The 23,724-nt window shown below is 43.5% G+C and overlaps 1 protein-coding gene and 1 long non-coding RNA gene across 5 annotated transcripts in view; one reads left to right on the top strand and one right to left on the bottom strand.

The window, feature by feature from the left end:
* LOC109028980 (uncharacterized) overlaps window positions 1-23,724 on the bottom strand; it is a 283,881-nt gene that overhangs the window by 185,703 nt on the left and 74,454 nt on the right. Inside the window, exon 1 of one of the 3 annotated variants that reach the window (XR_008670425.2) lies at window positions 20,477-21,527. The exons of 1 other annotated variant lie outside the window; for it this stretch is intronic. This is a non-coding gene — a long non-coding RNA (uncharacterized lncRNA). One more of the 3 variants, XR_008670426.2, reaches the window with a different exon arrangement.
* Window positions 19,743-23,724, top strand: part of TMEM233 (transmembrane protein 233) — a 49,683-nt gene continuing 45,701 nt past the window's right edge. The window contains exon 1 of one of the 2 annotated variants that reach the window (XM_004053981.4): window positions 19,743-20,329. In XM_004053981.4, the coding sequence (XP_004054029.1) occupies window positions 20,144-20,329 (186 nt within the window). In that variant the 5' untranslated portion in view covers window positions 19,743-20,143. The remainder of the gene's footprint in view (window positions 20,330-23,724) is intronic. The other variant, XM_063694394.1, reaches the window with a different exon arrangement.

Here is a 23,724-nt window from a genome sequence, read left to right on the forward strand (position 1 = left end):
CCCGGCCCCAATCTCTAAAAACGCCATTACCTATAGGCCGGGCATGGTGGCTCACACCTGTAATCCCAGCACTTTGGGAGGCCGAGGCAGGTGGATCACGAGGTCAGGGGATCGAGACCATCCTGGCTAACACGGTGAAACCCCATCTCTACTAAAAATACAAAAAATCAGCCGGGCGTGGTGGCGGGCGCCTGTAGTCCCAGCTACTCAGGAGGCTGAGGCAGGGGAATGGCATGAACCCGGGAGGCAGAACTTGCAGTGAGCCAAGATTGCACCACTGCACTCCAGCCTGGGAGACAGAGCAAGACTCCACCTCAACAAAAAAAAAAAAAAAGTGCCATTACCTATAAAAAAGAATGCTTTGAGGTTAATCATCTGAATGGTTCCTTCAACTCCTAAGACTGCTTGTCTTTAGACACCCTGATTTCTTAATAAACAATTATGTCTTTGACATTTATACGTCACTTTATTCATTCACTCATTCATTTGCTTGATATTAAGTGGGTGTTTACTACATGCCAGGCACTGTTCTAATTCCTGGGATACAATAGTAAAGGAAGGTTTCTGCTTTGTGAGGCTTACATATTAGTGAGGAAGACGGATGCTGGGTAAATAATAGTGATGATGGTGATGATGATGATGATGATGATGATGATGATGATGATGATGGTGATGGTGATGATGATGATGATGATTGTTGATGAGGAGGAGGATAATAGTTGGAAAATATTATTTCAAACAATATTAAGTGCCTGGGAGAGAGATGATGTGATAGTGACTTAGTGGCAACATTAGCTCATGTGCTAACAGGAGGCTTAGCTGAGCAGGCAACATGGGAGCTGAGGCCTGAATATCAAAAAGGAGCCAACCACATAAAGAATCAGAAGGATGGTATTCCAGATGGCGGAAAGAGCATATGCAAAGGCCCTGTGGTGGCAACAAGGGTATTTAGAGGAACAGAAGGAAAAAAAAAAAAAAGACCAGTATGTCTCCCAATATCAAAAGTTCACTAAGTGTCCAGAATAATATTTTCTGTCTCATGGTTTAAGCTGAATTCTCCCAAGTGTTTGGGAATTAGGAAAGGGCATTCATTCTTGTAAACACAACACCTTCTCCATTATTCTTTTCATGAGTTCAGGTTTTGATAGCAACTATTCTCAAGTTTCCACCCTCTAATTTGAAGCATCCCGATGGCTCTGGCTTACCTCATGCCACCTCAAATCCTCTTGATAAAAGTCACTTTGTCCTTTTAAAGACTCCAACAACTAACACTTACTGAGTGCTTATCAGGTGCCAGGCACTGTGATAAGCAATTTACATGCACTGTCTCCTTTAATCATCACAACAACTGCATTAGAATTGGCATTATTGTCCCCATTTTATAGGCAAGAAAACTGAGGCTCTCACAGATTGACTTGTCCGAGGTCACCCAAATGAGAAGTGAGGGGATGGGGATTTGACTTATCCAGGCATGTGCCCTGCCATTTTTGGCTACCATTATCCCAGACACGAGTAGGTGACCTTTGACCTAAGTTAGTTTCTAAAATCATGGAGGATCCCAGGGAGTCCTCAGGCCTTTCTAAGGTACCTTACAGTTCTGCTGATACTGTTCCTAAAAGCCATTTGGGACCAGACCCAGGTTGGCTCCATCTGAATCACAAGGGAGGATTTTAATAAACAAAGATCCTAGGATTAGAACCCAGGCTAAAAATACATCTTCCCCTTTTGAAAAGCTCCCCCAGGTGACTTTGGTGAGCAGCCAGGAAGAGCACTGGCCCATCTAACCCGACCTCCCTAGCCTACACAACATCTTCAGAAAACCTTTCAGAGACCGGGAATTCATCACATTCCAATTTTAGCCTTAATATTGGAAACTTCTTTCTTCGTTGCCTGAACTCTGCTCTTCTCAAACTTGGGCTGCCTAAAAAGAAACGGAAGTCATCCAAGGCCATAAGATTGAAAATTCTTATAACTATAAACAATTTCACATCCTATTTCCTGAAACTGATGTTTGGTTTTGGTTTTTGTAAGGAACACAAACCAACCAACCCAGCACCTCAGAGTGCGAGTCATAAAGAAACACACTTGTTGTCCCTCGTCAGATTCACTGTGCAAAAAGATCAAAGAGACAGAAAGAACAGAGATGTGAAAAGGGAGGCTGGAGAAGGAGGTAGTTGACTATGATAGAAAGAAATGAGAGGGAGAATGGGTTAAATATTGGGATCTGTGGCTCTTTTAAAAACCCACTTTCAATCTTTCACAAAAGAACAAGAGAAAGAATCATCCCTTAGCAAAATCATGTCAAACCTTCCTTGGCCAAAAAGATGCAGGAAAGTTTTAATTCTTAATGCACAAAAATTCCCTAGGAGCCCAAGAAGAGCTTTCTTGCTGGATTGTGATAGAAAGCCCACTCCTTCATGTATAATTGAAGACATTTAGGATGACATTACAACCCTTCCTGCTTATACACGGATCTGCCCCCCATCCCTGGCTAATGTGCAGCGCTCCCAGGAAGCTCTCTTAAGCAATTAAAAATGGTCCATTCTGCTGCCGAGCAAGAGTCTGAGCTCATCCCAGCCTCTGCGTGATCGGCACAACACATTCAGGAATCATTCACTTCAAGCATGCTCATTCTTCAAACTGTTCCCAAACCACACTTGCTAAATATGTAGGTTAGGGTCATCTTTTTTCCCAAATAACACAATGATTGTTTTTGATAAGCATTTCCTCTTAATTTGTCCAGTTGGTTTCTAATTTACCAAGTATAGGAAATAAAACTAGATTATGTGTGTTCCCTACCCTTCGGGAACAATTTGCTTCTAAAAGTTTAATGCTAGAATCCCCATCTTCCATGTAGGAAACCTAATTTAATTCATAGCAAATACTGCACTGGAGTGTTATTTTGCATTACAACTGTGATATACACCGTCTCCAAACAATGGGGGAGTGGGGAGGGAAGGCAGGAACAGTTACCTTTTTAGGTTGCATAGTTTAAAGTAGTTATTCAAAGTGTGGTCCACAGACCAGTGGCACCTGAGAGCTTGCAGAAATACAAAATGCTGCTTTAGAGCAGTGATGCCCAACAAGGGTGATTTTGCCCCTTAGGGGACATTGGGCAATGTCTGGAGACATATTTGGTTGTCTCAACTGAGGATGGGGGTGCTACTGGCATGAAGTGGGTAGAGGCCAGGAATGCCACTCAGCCTCCTACAAGGCACAAGACAGGCCCCCACAATAAATAATTCTCCTGCCCCCAAATGTCAACAGTCTTGAGGTGGAGAAACCCTGATTTAGAGGAAAGTGAATGGGAAATCGTGCGGTGTGAGGGAAAGTGAATGGGAAATAGTGGGTTGGGAGTAGGGAGAGTAAAGAGAAATTGCTTCAACCTGCTAAATAATAGAAGTAATAGCAAGTCATGGAATTGGGCTGTGATCATGGAAGTTGTGTACCCATAAGGAAGTCACTTACCCTTTCTTGATTTCATTTTACACATTTATAAAATGAAGGGGAAAAATAAAATTGAGCCAAAAAGAATTACTATCTACAAGGTTCTTTTCGGGATAGACGCATTATAATTTAGGTAGTCTTTTGCAAACTTGAGTAATCTATAGATCACCTTCACTATGTTTTCCATATCTGAGTGCCATCTCTGTTAGTTAAGGTTTTACTTTAACTATTTCGTGTTTTTAAACTGTATTTTAAGAGAAAATTTTATGTCACTGCCATTAGTTTAAAGCCACTTCTACTTCACAAAACTGGAAGTAAACACAATTAATAGACATCCATGTTATTAAATTCTAGCTAGGTAACATTGTCCCCCAAGACTTTGAGACTCAGGCCAGCCCCCTCTTGATCAAAAGGAGATGAATGAAGGTTAGAAGGCTAAAGGTATATTTGCACCAACTTGAGACTTTCTGTACCACCTTAAATGGTCTTACATTCCATCAGTGGGATGCATCTACCCTTTGGAAAATCACGGTATGGAGATTGAGTGGGCAAACTTTGGAACAGATCCATTTGGGTCCAAGACTCAGCTCCACCACTCATTGGCTGTTGGATACTAGGCAAGTGATTTAACCTTGGTAAGCCCCAGTTTCTCATTGGGAGTTAGTAATACGACAGCCACTGAGATGGCCCCAGTGATCCCCACCTTCAGACATTCATGCCCTTGCATAATCCCCTTCCCTTGAGTCCCCTTGAGGGTGTGCTGGACTTAGCACTTACTGATTTGCTTGTAACCAATAGAATACAGCAATAATGATGGGATGCCACTTCTGAAATTAGGTTGCAAAAGAATCTCTCTCTCTCTCTCTCTCTCTCTCTTTCACTCCTCTCTCTCTTTCTGTCTGCTCTGGTTCTGCAAAAGCAAGCTGCCATGCTGTGAGTACCCTTATAGAGGCCCACATAGCAAGGAATTAAAGTCTCCAGCCAAAAGTCACCAAGAACATGAGGCCAACCACAGCTATGTGAGTAAGCTTGGACGTGGATCTGCCACCCACACCACCCAATCAAGCTTTGCAATGGCTGCAGCTCCAGCCTTGTGAGAGATCCTGAGTCAGAGATATCGATCTAAGCTGTGCCCAGATTTCTGACTCACAGAAACTATGAGACATTACCTACATGTGAGATGATACATATTGGTTGTTTCAAGCTGCTAAGTTTGGGGATAATTGGTTATGCAGCAATAGATAACTAATGTAGCTACTGTGAAGGTTATACAAGATAATGGCCCCCCATTCAAAGGAAAAGTCATACTGGAAACACCATTATACGATGTGGAGAAAATCCACAATAGCTGCTAGTATTAATCAATGAATTCCACTATGAATATGAATGGACAACCAAGGATCCTCAGACATTTGTGAACTAAGATGAACAAATAACACAACTGAACTTCAACCAAAAAAAGAGAAGGTATAAAAGAAAACAAATAATGTTTTTCTTTGAGACAGGGTCTCACCTTGCTGCCCAGGCTGGAGTACAGTGGCTCAATCATGGCTCATGATAGCCTCGACCTCCTGGGCTCAACTGATCCTCCCATCTCGGCCTCCCAAGTAGCTGGGACTACAGCTGCACCACCATGCCCAGCTAATTTTTAGTTTTTTTGTAGAGATAGGGTCTCACTATGTTGCCCAAGCTGGTCTTAAACTCCTGGGATCAAGTGATCATCTCACCTCACCCTCCCAAAGTGCTGGGATTACAGGCATGAGCCACCACACCCAGCCAAGAAAATTTTTTTTAATTATAGTTAGTAGTGTCTTCAGAGAAAACCAAGAAGATATTCTTTTTGTTTTTGTTTTTGTTTTTGAGATGGAGTCTCATTCTGTCATTCTGTTGCCCAGGCTGGAGTGCAGTGGTGTGATCTCAGCTCACTGCAAGCTCCACCTCCCAGGTTCATGCCATTCTCCCGCCTCAGCCTCCTGAGTAGCTGGGACTACAGGCGCCCGCCACCATGTCTGGCTCATTTTTTATTATTTTTAGTAGAGACCGGGTTTCACCGTGTTAGCCAGAATTGTCTCGATCTCCTGACCTCGTGATCGGCCTGCCTCAGCCTCCCAAAGTGCTGGGATTATAGACGTGAGCCACCGCGCCCGGCCAAGACATTCATTTTAAAATAATAATTAGTGTTGACAATTATAAGGTCTACAGAAAAGACATTATCAGAAAATAGGAAGGCCCTCTAAAAAATTAAAAGTTATACTACCTAAATTTTTAATTTGGTGCACAGCCTGGAAAATTGTCAAGAACCTAAGGGGAAAAGACATGCAAAATATAAACACTAAGAGACACAAAAGACAATCCAGCAGATTCAAAATTTATTTAATAAGAGACCCAGAAAAAGAGGAACAGAAAATAGAAGTGATAAAAATAATTACCAAATAATAGAATAATTCTCAACTCATGCAGAAAAGATAACAAAATCCAACAGTTATAAATAATTTTTACATTAATAAGCTAATGGAAACTTTCTTAATATGATTTTAGAAAAGCCAAAACAACTACAACAACTGATTATAAGACCTCACTCTGAATCACCTAGGTTTACTTATGTCTATTCTGGCCAAATGTGAATGATATTCATGTAAAGCTATATTTTAAAATTATAACAAAACTTCAATTAAAAAGTAAATTAACATTTTCTTTAAAAATCTATCACAAATAGATTTACTGGTGAAACTTTAGAAGCATCCTCATTAAAGTCAGTAACAAGAAAATAATATTTGCTTAACATTATAAAAATTATAATTAAGAAGAATAAATGTTGTTTAAGAATAGGAAAAGAAGCTTCTTCAACCAATATGATTAGCTATACAGAAAACATAAGAGAATCTATAGACAAACTGTTAGAACCAATAAGCGTATCCAGAATAACAACATACAAATATCAGTATAATTTCGACATTCTAAGAACTACCAGTTAGAAAATGTAATAGAAAAAAAAATCCCACTTAAACAGCAAGAAAAACTACAATGACTATAATTATGAAGAAAATTATAAAACATTATTGAAATACATAGATGAAGCCTTGAATAAATACAGACAAATTTGGGAAGACTTAATAACTTTTCCATTTTTTTTCCATCCATGGAATACACATGTTTGTGCTTCACGAAACTTATTTAAAGACAATATGAATTGTCTATGCTAGTTTTTTAAATAAAAGCAATGGGGAACAACACACACTGGGGCCTAGAGGTGGGGTGGGAGGGTGGGGGTTTTGGGGTGGGGGGAGGGAGAGCATCAGGAAGAACAGCTAATATACACTGGGCTTAATACCTGGGTCATGGGTTGATCTGTGCAGCAAACCACCGTGACACATGTTTACCTACGTAACAAACCTGCACATCCTGCACAGGTACCCCTAAACTTAAAAGTTGAAGAAGAAAAGTAGGGTTCACCCTATCAGATATTAATACATCATACAAATGCATAGCAATAAAAAAAAACATGCAGTAGTGGTGTGGGAAGTGGCTACTAGAGCCATGTATAATCATGGATGGTTTGGAGGAAACTATTAGGTTGGTTCAAAAGTAATTGTGGTTTTTGCCATTGAAAGTAATGTGAAACTGCAATTACTTTTGTTCCAACCTAATAACTCATTGTTTGAACAAAACTGAAAGTGGATCCCTGACTCACACCTTTACAAAGATGAGCTCCAAATTCCTTGAGGATGTAAATGTAAAATGTGAAACCAGAAATCTAATAGAAGCAATTGTCAGAGAATATTTTTGTGACTTCTAAATGAAGAATGACTTATTAAATAAAATTTAAAACCTATACCATAGGTGGAAAACTGGTGGTACATCAAAATTAATGTTCCCTGTTTAAAGAAATATCACATAGTTAACAGATAAATGATAGCCTGAAAGAAGGTATTTGCAACATATAAAAAACTGCACATTCTGCACATGTAACCCAGAACTTAAAGTATAACAAAAAAAATTTTAAAAAAACAAGAAATTAACATCTAGAAAATAAAAGAAACAAAAACAACAAGAAAAGAAGAAAGCCCCAATAGAAATAGAAAAATTCAGAAGAATATATTGACAGAGAATTTACATATAGGGAAATCTGAATGGCTGAAAAGTAAATGAATAAATGTTCAATCTCACTAGTAATCAAAGAAATGCAAATTAAAACAATTAGATACTGATTTACTCCCATAAAACTGGCAAAAGCTGGAAAGCAAGCTAATAACAGGAATCTCCATGCATTCTGATGGGCATGTAAACAAGTACAGTCATTCTAGAAAACAATCCATCAATAGTTAGTGAAAGAAAATCTGTGTATACCCTAGGACTTAGCAACCCTGCCCCTGAACATATGTACTCTATAGAAACTCTCACACAGAACTCTAACGTGGCATTTATAAGAATGTGAATTGCAACAGTGTTTGTGCTATAGGGAGCTAAAGACCACTAGATGTCCATTACTGAAGAAATCTAACAGTAAGTTGTAATAGATGCGTGCTTTGAAATACTATGCAACTGTTAAAAGGAATTAACTAGATGTACATATAGCAGCAAAAATACATCTGAAAATCATATTGCTTTTAAAAGGTAAGAAACAATGGTCTCTGTTACAAAACACTGTTTGTATCACTTAAGCACATATACACATAAAATAATGTATTGTGATACACATGTATCCAGATACATACACCAAAGACATTTAAGTGGGTGCCTGAGATTGGGGTATGCAGGGGATAAAAAGAATCAAGCAAAACAAGGCCAGAGCCTCGAATGGACCAATGACAGTATGTAAAATGAAGTGAGGAATACCATTAACCAGCCCTTTGCACCTGAGATTAAAAAAAAATGCACGTCACAAAGAAGAACAAAGGGCCAAGAATAGCCAAAAGGATACGAAGAAAGCAAGCACGGGGTTGGATTTGTCCTATCAAATATCAAGGCTTTTAGTAAAGCTATAGAAATTAAGACAGGAGTGCAATAAAATCAAGTCTCAGGATGACACGTACGCAGTGGGCATGAAAAAAATGGTCTAAATTAGATCACAATGTTAGAGAACTCTAAAAACAAAATAGATAAATTATATATTTACAAATAATCTAGATTAACTTGATGAAATTGAATGGCATATAATAGAAATAACAATAGCTATATGGTTACAATATGCTGTATCCTCTTGATATGGTTTGGCTGTGTCCCCACCCAAATCTCATCTTGAATTGTAGCTCCCATAATTCCCATGTGTATGGGAGGGACCTGGTGGGAGTTAACTGAATCATGGGGGCAGTTTCCCCCATAATGTTCTTGTGGTAGTGAATAAGTCTCACGAGATCTGATGGCTTTATAAGGGGTTTCCCCTCTTACTTGGCTCTCATTCTGTCTTGCATGTCACCATGTAAGATGTGGCTTTCGCCTTCCACCATGATTGTGAGGCCTCTCCAGCCACATGGAACTGTGAGTCCATTAAACCTGTTTTTCTTTATAAATCAGCCAGTCTCAGGTATGTCTTTATCAGCAGCATGAAAATGAACTAATACACTTCTGCTCTCCCAATGATCCTTCCTCCCAATTTTTATTAATTATATTCTCCTCTAAAAGACTCAACTGTAATGAAATAGGATTAGGTTCTTCTCTATAAATTCAATCATGCTACTTGATTCTGCAGTAAATCATACTTAGGTAACACTATTGAAACTATCCATTGGTGATACCACCTTTGGACAAAGCCCAAAAGAATTACATTCTCTATATCATAGAAAACAAAATTTACATGTTGTAAACCTTGACAATGCACAAATAATGCCAGAGAACAATTAGGGGGTAAAGAGATTTGTGTGTCATATTTAGAGAAGCAGATGACAGGTGTATAAGGCACAAGCTCTGAGAGGAAAGTTGATGCTTTATGGAAAGTGCCCATCATCACTTTGACCAGTGGAAGATGGTGTAAGAAATTAGAGGCAAAGAAAGAGGGCAGAAAGGTGAGGCTTCAGGGAACCAAAGAGCAAAGCCAGCCAGAAAGAATGAAAGACTACGCTCTTCCCTGTGGTTACAGGATAGCAGAGATCCAGCCCAAAAGGGCTCCTCGACTTCATATGACCTCAAGATTAGGTGCTTTTGCTCTGAAATATTTCAGAAACCGTAAGAGTGAGTGTGGGAAGAAAAAACGTTCCACCTTCTTCAACTCTGAAGCACTAAAATCCATTGTGAAAGCCCCATTTTTAGGGTTACTGCAATTTAGTCATTCACAAGGCAACTCACTTTACAGTTAGTCCACTTGAGGTTCTGAATTAAAGGATGCCACAGCCACTTCCAGAAATGCCTGTGGAATTACACCTTATTGGAGGGGATATGTCTAGTTGACATCAATTCCGCTTTCCCTAAGATATATGTGCATGCCTTATGCATCGTTAAGCACGTTCTCACTTCAAAACCTCTGGTCATTCTATTCCTCCTGCCTAACAGGCTTAAATCCCTACTTTTCACATGTCTTCTTCTTTTCATGCCACAGATCTCTGGTTAAATGTTAACATCTTAGTGAGGTCTTCCCTTACCATTCTATCTAAGTACCTTGCTACTGTCATCTGTCTCAGGCTGTCAGTCCACTAATCTTAGTTGAATACCTACTATGTGCCAGGCACTGTTCAGTCTTAGGACATACAACTGTGACCCCGTCCTTGAGGAGCATTTTGAAATTACTTGTTTGTACATCTTGAAATAACTTAATTTTTGTTTGCTTTTTTTTTTTTTTTGAGGGAGGGACTCACTTACCCCTAGAATATAAGCTCCACAAAGAGCATGAGCAAGGTTTGTTTAGTTCATCATCATATGCATCCCCAGCACCTAGTGCAAGGCATGCATTCACACAGCATTTGTGAACAAATCAAGGAATAGATGATCCCTTCACTTCACATGCTGACTACCAATTGATTGGAATCCAAGGGACACTAGACTTGAGTTTGGAGTTTTATCCATAGATACAGATTAGTGATTGGGAGCCAGATGAGAAGAGACGAACTTTTATGGTGAGGTCCCCACATCTGCCCTGTCTCATTCCTGCCTGTCCCAGTGCCTAGTAGTCTAACTCTTCTAGGAGCTGATGAAATAAAGCTTCCTTCCCATAAATTTCCCGAGGTCGGTTTTAATTACTCTCTATATCTGGCAATTGATTAATGCAACTGATTAGCAAAAAAGAACATTAATCAGCTCACATCCAAATCTGGTTTAAAATGCTTCAAGGGCAGGTGCAACGGCACATGCCTGTAATCGCAGCTACTTGGGAGGCTAATTTGGGAGGATTGCTTGAAGCCAAGAGTTCAAGACCAGCCTGAGCAACATAGTGAGACTCTAAAAAAATTTTTTTAATAAACAAATTAAAATAAAATGTTTCCATGTTTCCTGTTCTTAGAATAAAATCCAGACTCTACTGGTGCTGGAAAGGCCCTACATGGCCTGGTTGTACTTACCTCTTCTATCTTATCTCCTACCCTCGATGGCTTTCTTTCTGTTTCTTAAGTACTCTGAGTTCTTTTCCACCCCAGAGCCTTTGCACATCCCATTCCCATTGCCTGGAATGCTATTTCCTCAGCTCTTCAAATGTCTGGCTTCTCCTTAGTCACCAGATCTCTGCTCAAATACTACATCCCCAGGCAGGCATTCTCAAGCAGTCCTGCACCCAGCAGGATTCAGTCGGCACATTCACAATAGGAATGTTAGAGGAAGGACTATTTACAAAAGCGGGGGAACCATAAGGAATAGTGAAGCACCCCAGGAGCAAGAGAGGGGCTGTTACCCCTGTTAGGCCTGAAGCGAAGAGGGCAGGAGCATTCCAGAATACGAAAGGAGAGCTCTATGAAGACAGCTGCCCTTAGAGGATGTGTGGCCTTCAACCCAGTGATTCACCCAGCTCAAGGCAACTCAGAAAGGAGGGGGCCAAGGAGGAAAGCACCCTGACATCACTCTCCACCCTCCCTCCATTCTTCTCCATTCTCGAGGACTCTGTGTTGGCCAAACCCATCCGACACTAGAAGGCAAGAAAGCTTGTTGATGTAGAATAGGGGTTGACAAATGTTTTCTAGTAAGTATTTTCAGCTTTTCAAGTCATGCAGTCTCTGTCATAACTACTCAATTCTGCCATCGTAGCGTAGACCATACATAAATAAATGAGTGTGGCTGTGTTCCAATAAAACTTTATTTACAAAAACAGGCAGCAGGCCATCATTTACTGGTCCTTGATGTAGAATATTCATGATGGTCTTCTGGGGCAGAGGACAAGGTAGAGAAAGGTGGAGCATAGCCCTCAGGTTAAACAGAATTTGCCTAGCATCCCTTGCTGGGCATCCCAAGTCACTATCACATTATCCCTTTTTTTTTTTTTTTTTTTGAGACGGAGTTTTGCTCTGTCGCCCAGGCTGGAGTGCAATGGTGTGATCTTGGCTCACTGAAACCTCTGCCTCCCGGGTTCCAGCAATTATTCTGCCTCAGCCTCCTGAGTAGCTGGGACTACAGGCACACGCCACCATGCCTGGCTAATTTTTGTATTTTTAGTAAGGACAGAGTTTCACCATGTTGGTCAGGCTGGTCTCGAACTCCTGACCTCGTGATCTGCCTGCCTCAGCCTCCCAAAGTGCCGGGATTACAGGTGTGAACCACCACGCCCGGCCATTATCCTATTTTATTTCCTTCATCACAAATTATCTTATTTGTCCATAAGGGTAGGAATCATGGCTTTCTTGCTTATCACGCTATCTCTGGCACCCAACCCAAATACTGCCTGACACAGGGTAGCCAAATACATTTTTTTTTTTTTTTTGAGATGGAGTCTTGCTCTGTCGCCCAGGCTGGAGTGCAGTGGCACGATCTTGGCTTACTGCAACCTCTGCCTCCCGGGTTCCAGCAATTCTCCTGCCTCAGCCTCCTGAGTAGCTGGGACTACAGGCGCGTGCCACCACGCCTGGCTAATTTTTGTAGTTTTTAGTAGAGACCATATTGGCCAGGCTGGTCTCGAACTCCTGACATCGTGATCCACTCGCCTCAGCCTCCCAAAGTGCTGGGATTACAGGCGTGAGCCACTGCGCCCGGCCTCAAATAAATATTTTTTAATGAATAATAACATGTAACTAATAAAGTACGATACAGGCTGACAAAAAATCCAGAATATCTGTTCTCCTTAAGTTAGGTGCACCAGATAGTGTGCTCCAAATAGGAACTCTGTTCTCCCTCTCGAGGCCACACCAAAGTGCAGTTCTCGTCTACTCCCAGTCTTCCTAGCACCCTCTCCAGACCAACTCTGCTCATCCACCACTCTCAGTGCCTCCACCATCCATCACTCTGGTTGCAATTCCCTGCCCAACTTTCAGTCCTTCAAGCCCTAAGTGGTTTGGAGTTCAGAGTCTTTGGAAATAATTCTGCTTCATGAGACCTCTCCCGAATCCTCCCAGCATAGACAGACTTGCTTTCAGTGTCTCCATTTCATCTGATGATGCCACAGTACTTTCCTGGGTAGGTGGTGAGGGAAGAGAGAAAGGAAATAGGGCTTAGAAGCCTCTCTAAAATTCCTGCTCTGTGTGTGTGTGTGTGTGTGTGTGTGTGTGTGTGTGTGTGTGTGTGTGTGTGTGTGTGTGTGTGTGTGTGTGTGTGTGTGTCAGGGTCTCACTCTGTCACCCAGGCTGGAGTGCAATGGCACAAAAATGGCTCACTGCAGCCTCAACCTCCTGGACACAATCAATTCTCCCACCTTAGCCTCCTGACTAGCTAGGACTACAGGAACACACCACCAAGCCCAGTTAATTTTGTTGGTATTTTCTGTAGAAACGGGGTTTTGCCATGTTGCTCAGGCTGGTCGCAAACTCCTGGGCTCAAGCAATCCTCCCACCTCAGCCTCCCAAAGTGCTGGGATTACAGGCATGAGCCACTGTGCCCAGCCATGCTTTCTTATTTTTCATACAAAAGATGACAAATTCCCCAAAAGTATCCAACAAAAGGAAAACAATTAAATTATCATACAATTTTTAAAGCGATCAAAAATGATTATCATCAATTTTTAAAGCAATCAAAAAGAGAATCACAATTTGCAAAGGGTTTAGTATAGAGCATTAAGTTTTTAAAAAATCAAGATACCAAATTGTGTATGTACTTTTATTGCAAGTGTATGAAAATTGCACCTGGATCCAAGGACTAGAAGAGAGTATGAGGAATGTCAATGCTAGTATATTAGAGTATGGGTGGTTTCCCTCTGATTTCCATTACCACTGCTATATTTGCTAATTATTATAAGCAGCTCATCCATGAGCTACAGAGTATGGTCCAATACACAGCATTTTGTATCATCAATTCAGCAAGAAGAGTGACAGGTGGACGCTTTCTTAGTATCTGGCACAATGAAGGACAAATAGGGAAAGAATTGCATTTTAAGCCTGAAAGGCTGAGTTTTATTTAATACGGTCCTCTGTCCAGAAGTAGTTTCATTAAAAGGTATGGCTTAAGAAATTAACGAGACCAGGTGTGGTGGCTCATGCCTGTAATCACAACACTTTGGTAGGCCAAGGCATGTGGATCACCTAAAGTCAGGAGTTCAAGACCAGCCTGGCCAACATGGTAGAACCCCATCTCTACTGAAAATATAGAAATTAGCCAGGCATGGTGGCAGGCGCCTGTAATCCCAGATACTCAGGAGGCTGAGGCAGGAGAATCACTTGAACCCGGGAGGAGGAGGCTGCAGTGAGCTGAGATCGCACCACTGCACTCCAGCCTGGGCAACTCTGACTCAAAAAGAAAAAAGAAAAAAAGAAAGGAAAGAAGGAAGGAAGGAAGGAAGGAAACCAAATCTGTTTCCCCCTATACTTCCTCTCCTCTGTTTTTCCTTTTTTTTTTTTTTTTTTTTGTGAGAGGACCAAAGTTGTTGGAAAGTGGAAAGGTACATGGTTTTCTAATAATATTAGCCAAAAAGACACTGTTATTTTGTAGCAAACCCCTGAGACCACAGCAGTTACTTTATGACTTTATGACTACTAACGGCCGGCACTTGAGACTAATGCGAAATTTGGCAGCAAATGCTTTCAACCTCTTACCATTTCCTAAAGATCTGGACTCTCTCTCTTATATTCTCACAGATCAGCAGAATCTCTCTCTCTCTCTCTCTCTCTCTCTCTCTCTCTCTCTCTCTCCTCCTCCTCCTCCCTCCCCCACCCCCTACCCCTCCACCCCAGCCCACTTTTATTTTGGAATCCTAGACATAGCTAAGATCAAATGCACAGATTTCCAGCACACATTCATAGATTCAACACCAATCCATTGCCATTGAATGTTATAAATTCGGGGATCCATTTGGCATTGGGAAGTTGTTCTTTGAATCCATCTCATTTCATCTCTTATGAAGCATCTCATGTCTGTAGTCTATTGAATCTATAGTTGTTTCCTTGGCCTAAATTTTAATTTTACCTTTCATACATATCTTATGATACAACTTCTCAACCAGCCAATCTGAATTGTTTCTCTGCTCTTTCAAAGACTGATATCTACCCTGTAAGATCACAATTCACAAAGAAAAGATCATGAATGCAGACACTCAGATACAAAAGAGATTCATCACAGCAATTTTTAAAATAACAGTGTATAAACACTAAAAATAACTTCAATACTTAGTGATCAGGGCATGGTGACATAAATAATAATTCTTTTAATCAATGGGAAATTACTGAGACCATGAAAATATCTGCAAAGGATGTTAACCATCATATAATGTTGAGTGAGAAAAAGAGGAAACAAAACTGTATATAATTCCATTTTAGTGGAAAATGATATATACGTATACAAAGAAGACCAGAAGGAAATAGTTCCTTCTGTTTGTAGTGGTTACTTGGATGACACCTCTTTCTGTTTATGTTTTTCTTCATTTTCTCAATTTTCTTAAATGAATACGTATTACTTTTACATTTGGAAATAAACTTGTTTCAAAGATCAAAAAGGCAAGTTGCTACACTAGAATCCAGAAAGCTACAGTAAGCCTTTCCCCTCTCCTAGGCTGGCTATTAGAAAGTTGCTTTCTCCTCTGTCTCATTTGAAAGAGGGTAGGTATTGCCACATTATTAAGCAATCAGCCAGTAGGGTTCATCCAAGAACTGTAAACTGACCTCTCAAGAGAAAATTAGTGAAGCTCAGGAAATTAGAGCTGGAAACCCCCACTGAGTGATCTAATGCATCCCTCAAGAATCAGCACCATATACATTACACTTTCTGGTGTAGGCACTTTCTTTTCAATTTAATTTGAAAAGTTTCAAGTGATGGCAATTTCACTGCTACATCTTAGACCAGTCAACAAGCTATTAATCCATCTTCCCTGAGCAGAGCATAATAACTCCAATGAACGTCAGAGATATCCATTTAACTTTCTGGCCTGGACCTGCCAGCTGAACAAATATCTCAGACCGAGTTCAAATTCTGGCACCTCCTCTTAGCCAGAAGACTTTACACAAGTCCCTTTACCTATCTGTTCCTAGGTTTCCGCATTTGGGAAAAAGAAAACCTCATCACCTCCCTCAGAAAATTTGCTGTAGGAATTAAATGAGATGATACACACAGGGAATGCACTTAGTGCAACAGTGGTGCTCGGTCAATGTTTGGCGATTCTAGAGTGCTCGGCTCATGTTAAGCAGTTGTTTTCCTGGCAGAAGAAACAGTCTACAATGAGTCAACAATCCCTTCTTTTGGCTTTCCCTAGATGACACTAGTGGGTTACAGTGAACAATATAGTTCAAAACTTTGAAAAGCAAAATTTCATTTGGTACCCAAACCTTGGGCTACTGGCACCAACGAAATTAACTAGCCTCAACAACACCTGTGAAAAGAAGGGGGAAAAATAAAAATACAAATATTTTTAAAATAAATTAGGCTCAGATCACAAATATGATTCAGAGAGCACTTTTTCATTGTGAATAAGAGCCAGAATTGGAAGCCCAGGAGGACGGGAAAAAGAAGACATGGAATGAAGAGTCACATTTGAGAATGAATCAATAGTTTGATGAATAGTTCATGGAGAGGCTGAAAGAAAGAGAAGACGAATGCTGCCAACTACCTAACTTGGAGGACTAAATTCACAATTTATTCATTCAATGAATTATCTGTTGAGCACCTGCTAATGGCCAGGCACAGTTCTGGGTGTTTGGGACAACACAGCAAACAAAATGGAAAAAAATATCTGCCCTTGTGGAGCTTCCTTTCTAGTGGGAAAGACAGTAAATAAGAATACAAATAAATAAAAAAGACCATGTCTGACATAGAAAATAAACAAGGTAATGGGATGGAGAATAAGAGGATGGGGTCCACTTTATATATGATGGTCAGGGAAGGCCTCTGTCAGGCGGTAACATGTGAGTTAGTGGGTCCTGGAAGATGAGAAGGAACCAATAGTTAGAGAGGAGAGGAAGCATTCCAGGAGGAAGGAACAGTAGGTACAGAGACTTTGGGGTGGGAAAAGGTTAGGTATGTTAGAGAAACGGGGAAAAATGTCTATGTAATTGAAGTGCAGTAAGAAAGGAGAGAATTCTGGGCATGGTGGTGCATGCCTGTAATCCCAGCACTTTGGGAGGCTGAGGCGGGAGGATCGCTTGAGGCCAGGAGCTCGAGGTTGCAGTGAGCTATGACTGCACAACTGCACTCCAGCCTGGGTGACAGAGCAAGGCTGTCTCTAAAAAATAAATAGTAAATAAATAAATAAGAAAGGAGATACTTGGCAGAAGAGATTGGAAAAGTGAGCAGTGCTCATTGACCAAGGACCAAGCCTTGAGAAGCAAGTTCTTAGGGAAGACAATGAGTTCTTCTTTGACACATTGAGTTTGGGACACCTGAGAGGATCTCCAAGCTAAAGATCCTGGACTGTGTCCTAAGAATTAGAGACAGAACTGGGATCTGAGAAATTGCTCAGTTGCATCAGAATCACCAGGGAGTATTCTAAAAATACAGTTTTCTCAGTCATTAAAAGTACAGATTTCTGGCCGGGCGTGGTGGCTCATGCCTATAATCCCAGCACTTCGGGAGGCCGAGGCAGGCAGATCACGGGGCAGGAGATGGAGACCATCCTGGCTAACACGGTGAAACCCCGTCTCTACTAAAAATACAAAAAAATTAGCCAGGCATGGTGGTGGGTGCCTGTAGTCCCAGCTACTCGGGAGGCTGAGGCAGGAGAATGGCGTGAACCTGGGAGGCAGAGCTTGCAGTGAGCCGAGATTGCGCCACTGCACTCCAGCCTGGGTGACAGAGCGAGACTCCATCTCAAAAAAAAAAAAAAAAAAAAAAAAAAAAAAGGTACAGATTTCTGGGGTGCTACCTGAGAAATTCTAATCCAAGTAGGTCTTGATCAAAACCTGAAAATTATTTTTTTCAATACATCCAGGTAATTTTGGTCAATTCATTCAAGAAACATTTCTTGCATTCCTACTATGCACCAAGACAATTCTTAAGTGCTGGAAATATAGTTCTGAACAGGTTGGACAGGCTATAGTCTAGAGATAGAACAGACAGTGAACAAGTAAAGAAATAAATTACAATTGTGACACACTACACACAAAAAAAATAATAAACTGGCAAGAATAAAATAAGGATGGAGACCTACACTAGATAATCTACAAGAAGACCTCTCTTTGAGGAAGTGACTTGACCTGTCACCTGAGGAATAAGAAGGAGGAGTCTCCCAGCACTTTGGGAGGCTAAAGCGGGTGGATCATGAGGTCAGGAGTTCAAGACCAGCCTGGCCAAGATGGTGAAACCCTGTGTCTACTAAAAATACAAAAATTAGCTGGGCGTGGTGGCGGATACCTGTAATCCCAGCTACTCGGGAGGCTGAGGCAGAGAATTGCTTGAACCCAGGAGGTGGAGGTTGCAGTGAGCCGAGATCACATCACTGCACTCCAGCCTGGGTGACAGAGTGAGACTCCAACTCAAAGTAAAAAAAAAAAAAAAAAGAAGGAGGAGCCATGTGACAGCCAGGGAAAAGCAGCCGAGGCAGAGGGAACAGCCAATGCAAAGACTTGGTTGAGAATTCAGTAGATGAATCTAATCTTTTAGTTACTCCCATTCCATTAATCCATCAAAATGAGAAAGAAGGCATGGCAGAGAATGTACTATTTCATCTTTGTGTGTTCACCCAGCAAGCTATACTAAGCACATCCCTTGTACCAGGAACTGTGCCAGATGCTGACACAAAGATGAGCCAGATGACCCCTTCTCTCGGGGAGTGTGCAGTCCAATGAGGGAGGCAGATAACAAAATAAGTATGGCTCATGAGATAAGTGAGAATCTCCCAGGCAATCAGCTCATATTCTGAGAAAGCCAAGAAGATGATTAATAGTTTCGAGTATGATGATGTGAGCAATTGCTTTTGACACTGCATGATCAAATTATTTTCATTTCTTTGTGGTCCTGCAGCCCAGAATACCTGGATTTTTGGTGAAATATTTGCAAGGGATATCAGGTTTAGGATACTGTATAATGCACTATGTTTCAGAATATAAGGAGAAATGGTATGCTAATAATAGCTAATATTTATTGAGCACATGGATTGACCTGGATAATGTACCATCTCATAGAAGAGTCACTACGACTTTATGAGGCAGGGACTATTATTATTTCCCCTTTTTCAGATGGAGAAATAGGGGCTTAGCAAGATGAAGGGGCTTTCCTGAAGTGACAATTTCCGAGTTCTGTCTGGATTCAAGCTTCAGTTCTGGCCCATAAGGCCCTCTCATGAATAGCTTAGACACTGATACAATTGCTTTTCTCACACTAGTCCCCAGAGTGGATACCTTGTTCTTCTTCCCAGCCCACTCATCCATCTAGGTTGCCTAGGCCAGCCTGATCTACCTGCATTTCTCCCCAGGGGTCCTGCAGGTGGAAAAGTGGAAAGAAGAATTCCTTGTTTCCACACTGGGGAGGGCACCTGGACGGGCATGGACCGGGCAGTGCCCACTGACTGACTATACTGGACTCCAGTCTCTTGAGCCCCAAGTAGAATGTGGAAAGCTTTGAGGCCAAAGCTGGGCACCTGGTTCCCACCCCACCTGGGGGAGGGGGTCGGGGGGAGGAGAAATTCCTGGGGCTCAGTGTTCAAGGTCTGAGGCACAGGAGACAAATCAAATGCCAAGGTACCAGACAGTTAAGGTAAAACGTTGAAGTCAAGAGGAAGTAGTGAGTCTGTTGCCAACTGGATAGGGTTGGTCCTGTCCCATCTAAATGTATTAGAATTAAGTGGCTTTTAAAAATGAGCTGGTCATCTTCAGCCCACGGGCTGGCCAATTTGTAACTTAATGGGCCTATGAGTCCTCCTTCCCTGAGCCTCCTTTTATTCCAGACTTCTCAGTGTGAGTCTGTGCGTCCCTCCGACGATCTCAGGGAGTGGGGTGCCTTCATCTGCCTGTTCCCTGTTCCTCAGGCTGACGCTCCCGCTGTCCTCCCCGCCTCCCCTCACTCCTTTTCTCCCTCCCTTCCTCCTTGTGGGGAGGCTCTTGGCCAGGGTCCCTGAGCCCGGGCGGGTGCTGGCAGAGGACGCAGAAGGGGTGAGGTCACGTCTCCCTTGAGCCCCGAGCCGCTGGCTTTTCAGAGCCTCGCCACAAGCCGGCGGCCAGAGCCCCAGACCACACAGACCGTGCGCTCCTCCGCCCTCCCGGCGCTGCCGGCCTCGCCCATGTCTCAGTACGCCCCCAGCCCGGACTTCAAGAGGGCTTTGGACAGCAGTCCCGAGGCCAACACTGAAGATGACAAGACCGAGGAGGACGTGCCCATGCCCAAGAACTACCTGTGGCTCACCATCGTCTCGTGTTTTTGCCCTGCGTACCCCATCAACATCGTGGCTTTGGTCTTTTCCATCATGGTGAGTGAATCACGGCCAGAGGCAGCCTGGGAGGAGAGACCCGGGCGGCTTTGAGCCCCTGCAGGGGAGTCTGCGCGCTCTCTGCGGCTCCCTTCCTCACGGCCCCGCCCGTGCTAGGTGTTCTTTGTCCTCGCACCTCCTCCTCACCTTTCTCGGGCTCTCAGAGCTCTCCCCGCAATCATCAGCACCTCCTCTGCACTCCTCGTGGTACTCAGAGCCCTGATCAAGCTTCCCCCAGGCTAGCTTTCCTCTTCTTTCCAGCTCCCAGGGTGCGTTTCCTCTCCAACCCGGGTAAGTTTTTCCGTGGACTTTGCTGACTCCTCTGACCTTCCTAGGCACTTGCCCGGGGCTTCTCAACCCTCTTTTCTAGAGCCCCAGTGCGCGCCACCCTAGCGAGCGCAGTAAGCTCATTCCCCGAGCGTGCAGGCTCTACGTTCCTTTCCCTGCCGCTCCGGGGGCTCCTGCTCTCCAGCGCCCAGGACTGTCTCTATCTCAGCCTGTGCTCCCTTCTCTCTTTGCTGCGCCCAAGGGCACCGCTTCCGCCACTCTCCGGGGGGTCCCCAGGCGACTCCTGATGCCCCCTCCTTGATCCCGTTTCCGCGCTTTGGCACGGCACGCTCTGTCCAGGCAACAGTTTCCTCTCGCTTCTTCCTACACCCAACTTCCTCTCCTTGCCTCCCTCCGGCACACGCTTTTTAACGCGCCCGAGGCTGGCTCACACCCACTACCTCTTTAGGCCTTTCTTGGGCTCCCCGTGTGCCCCCCTCACCAGCAAAGTGGGTGCGTCTCTCTTACTCTTTCTACCCAGCGCGTCGTAGTTCCTCCCCGTTTGCTGCGCACTGGCCCTAACCTCGCCTCTCTTGGTGTCCCCCAGAGCTCCCAGGCGCCCCTCCACTGCTCTGTCCTGCGCCCGGGGCTCTCCCGGGAATGAACTAGGGGATTCCACGCAACGTGCGGCTCCGCCCGCCCTCTGCGCTCAGACCTCCCGAGCTGCCCGCCTCTCTAGGAGTGGCCGCTGGGGCCTCTAGTCCGCCCTTCCGGAGCTCAGCTCCCTAGCCCTCTTCAACCCTGGTAGGAACACCCGAGCGAACCCCACCAGGAGGGCGACGAGCGCCTGCTAGGCCCTCGCCTTATTGACTGCAGCAGCTGGCCCGGGGGTGGCGGCGGGGTGAGGTTCGTACCGGCACTGTCCCGGGACAACCCTTGCAGTTGCGCTCCCTCCCCCACCGGCTCACCTCGCCTGCAGCTGGGCCACGGAACTCCCGGGCCACAGACGCAGAGCCCTGATTCAGCGCGGTGAAAATCGCGAGCCACCCGTCCCCCATCAAGTCCGCCCACACTTGCCCACGGGTGGTGGCACCATATTCGATTCGTAGGCACCTGCAAGGTTCCATTTGCACCCGTAACTTGCCCTTTCCCAAACCCGGTTTGTGGACGGCGTCTGCACCGATATGAAAGCGTGCAGCCGCTGAAGTTCAGACAAGTCTGTATTCAAATCCCAATTCTCCCACTTTCTAGCTGTGTGATCTCTGAAGTCACTGCATCTCTGAACCTCAGTCTCTTTGTAAAACCAGAATAATCATAGCCATGTTTCTTGGGGTTGTTGGGAGCATTCATGACATAAATAATTGTAAAGTGCTTAGAACAGTGACCAGCACGGTATCTTTACAAAATCTTTACTCAAATTTCACTTCATGAGGCCTTCTGTGATTACTGTTTAAAATCAGGACCCCCATCCACCCACCCCGCGCAAGCTCTGTTCTTCCTTCCCTGCTACCTTTTGACCAAATTACTTCTCTCCATCTGATATAGTATTTTAATTATTTGTATGTTTACAGTCTGTGTCCCTCTCATTAGAATATAAGCTCCATAAGGGCAGGAATATTTGTTGGTTCCTGTATCTTCAGCATCTAGAAGAAAATCTGGCACGTGGTAGATGCTTAATAAGTATCATGAAATGAATGCATGCATGAATGAATGGTGTGGATGAATCATTAACCTTTTTTTCCCATCCTGGAGGCCCGGAAGCCGTCGCATCCGGTTCCTTCCGACCAACCAGCCAATTTCCTCCCTTCCTTCCTCTCCCCATATATCCGGTCTTGACTTTTTTTGCCGAGAGTCTGGAAACAATGCTGCAGCCAAATTCTCCAGGCAGCAGCAGACTGTCTGGCTGGCACTGGTGCCCACATTCTGTCCTGGTTTATTAATGAAGCAGCCAATTCACTCCTTTCCCAGTGCCACTTAGAAAACTGCCTGCAAAGGCTTTTTCCCTCACTGGTCTGAAATGAACTGGCACTCCAGCTGGTAGTGACAGGTCAGATATTAATGATGCTGCTTGGTATGCCCTGGGAGATGAGGTTTGCACATGCTTTGAATTGAAACTTCCTTTTCTAATCCCCTCTTCCCCATTCCCTCCCCCACTGGAGACATTTTACTATGGACAAGTTTGTATCTTTTTTTTTTTTTTTTTTTTTTGAGACGGAGTCTTGCTCTGTCACCCAGGCTGGAGTGCAGTGGCACAATCTCGGCTCACTGCAACCTCCACCTCCCGGGTTCAAGCGATCCTTCCACCCCAGCCACCCCAACCAGCTGGGACTACAGACGCCGGCCACCACGCCCGACTAATTTTTGTATTTTTAGTAGAGACAGGGTTTGACCATGTTGCCCAGGCTGATCTCAAACTCCTGACCTCAAGTGATCTGCCCGCCTCAGCCTCCCAGAGTGCTGGGATTACATGGGTGAGCCACTGCGCCTGGCCAAGTTTTGTACCTTTTTAAACCCTTGGTTTCTTCATCTATAATATGGGAATGTGAAAGCTGTTTTAAGTTGAGCAAAACTGTTTTAAGGATGAAACAAAACAAAGCATTCTAGTTCTTAGCACTATGCTAGGTACATGCAATAATTGTCAGACAGATGTACAGATTTGGAACCTGGAGACATCATGTTACATATAAAAACAAACAGAAATTCTAAACAGTGTGTCCTACACCCTTCCTGTTGCACTGGAAGTCTTTTCCCATTGATATATAGTGCAGCTCTGGGCTTGATCAGTTTCATCACAAGGACTCCAAAGGACAAAGGACAAAGAGGAAGAGGAAGGATGTGCAGTAGGAAGGTGGGAGACCAATTCTGCCAGGCGTTTGCTTCCCCTAGGGTCTCTTGTGATGTTCAGTCCTGGCAATTTTCAACTGTCACTTCTCTGTAATTTATGATTTGTGGTGCCCTCAATGATTTGGGGTGTTACTGGCATTTGGTGGAAAGAGCCAAAGTACTAATGTCTGCCATGCTAGGGGCTGTCCCCCAGTGAAGAATGGGCACATTCCCAATACCAAGACCATCCCAATGAAGAAGCACTGTAGGATGATGCAAATTGATATAAACATGGATGTGTGTAA

The sequence above is a fragment of the Gorilla gorilla genome, chromosome 10, assembly GCF_029281585.2.
Source record: "Gorilla gorilla gorilla isolate KB3781 chromosome 10, NHGRI_mGorGor1-v2.1_pri, whole genome shotgun sequence".
In the NCBI taxonomy this organism is placed as follows: domain Eukaryota; kingdom Metazoa; phylum Chordata; class Mammalia; order Primates; family Hominidae; genus Gorilla; species Gorilla gorilla.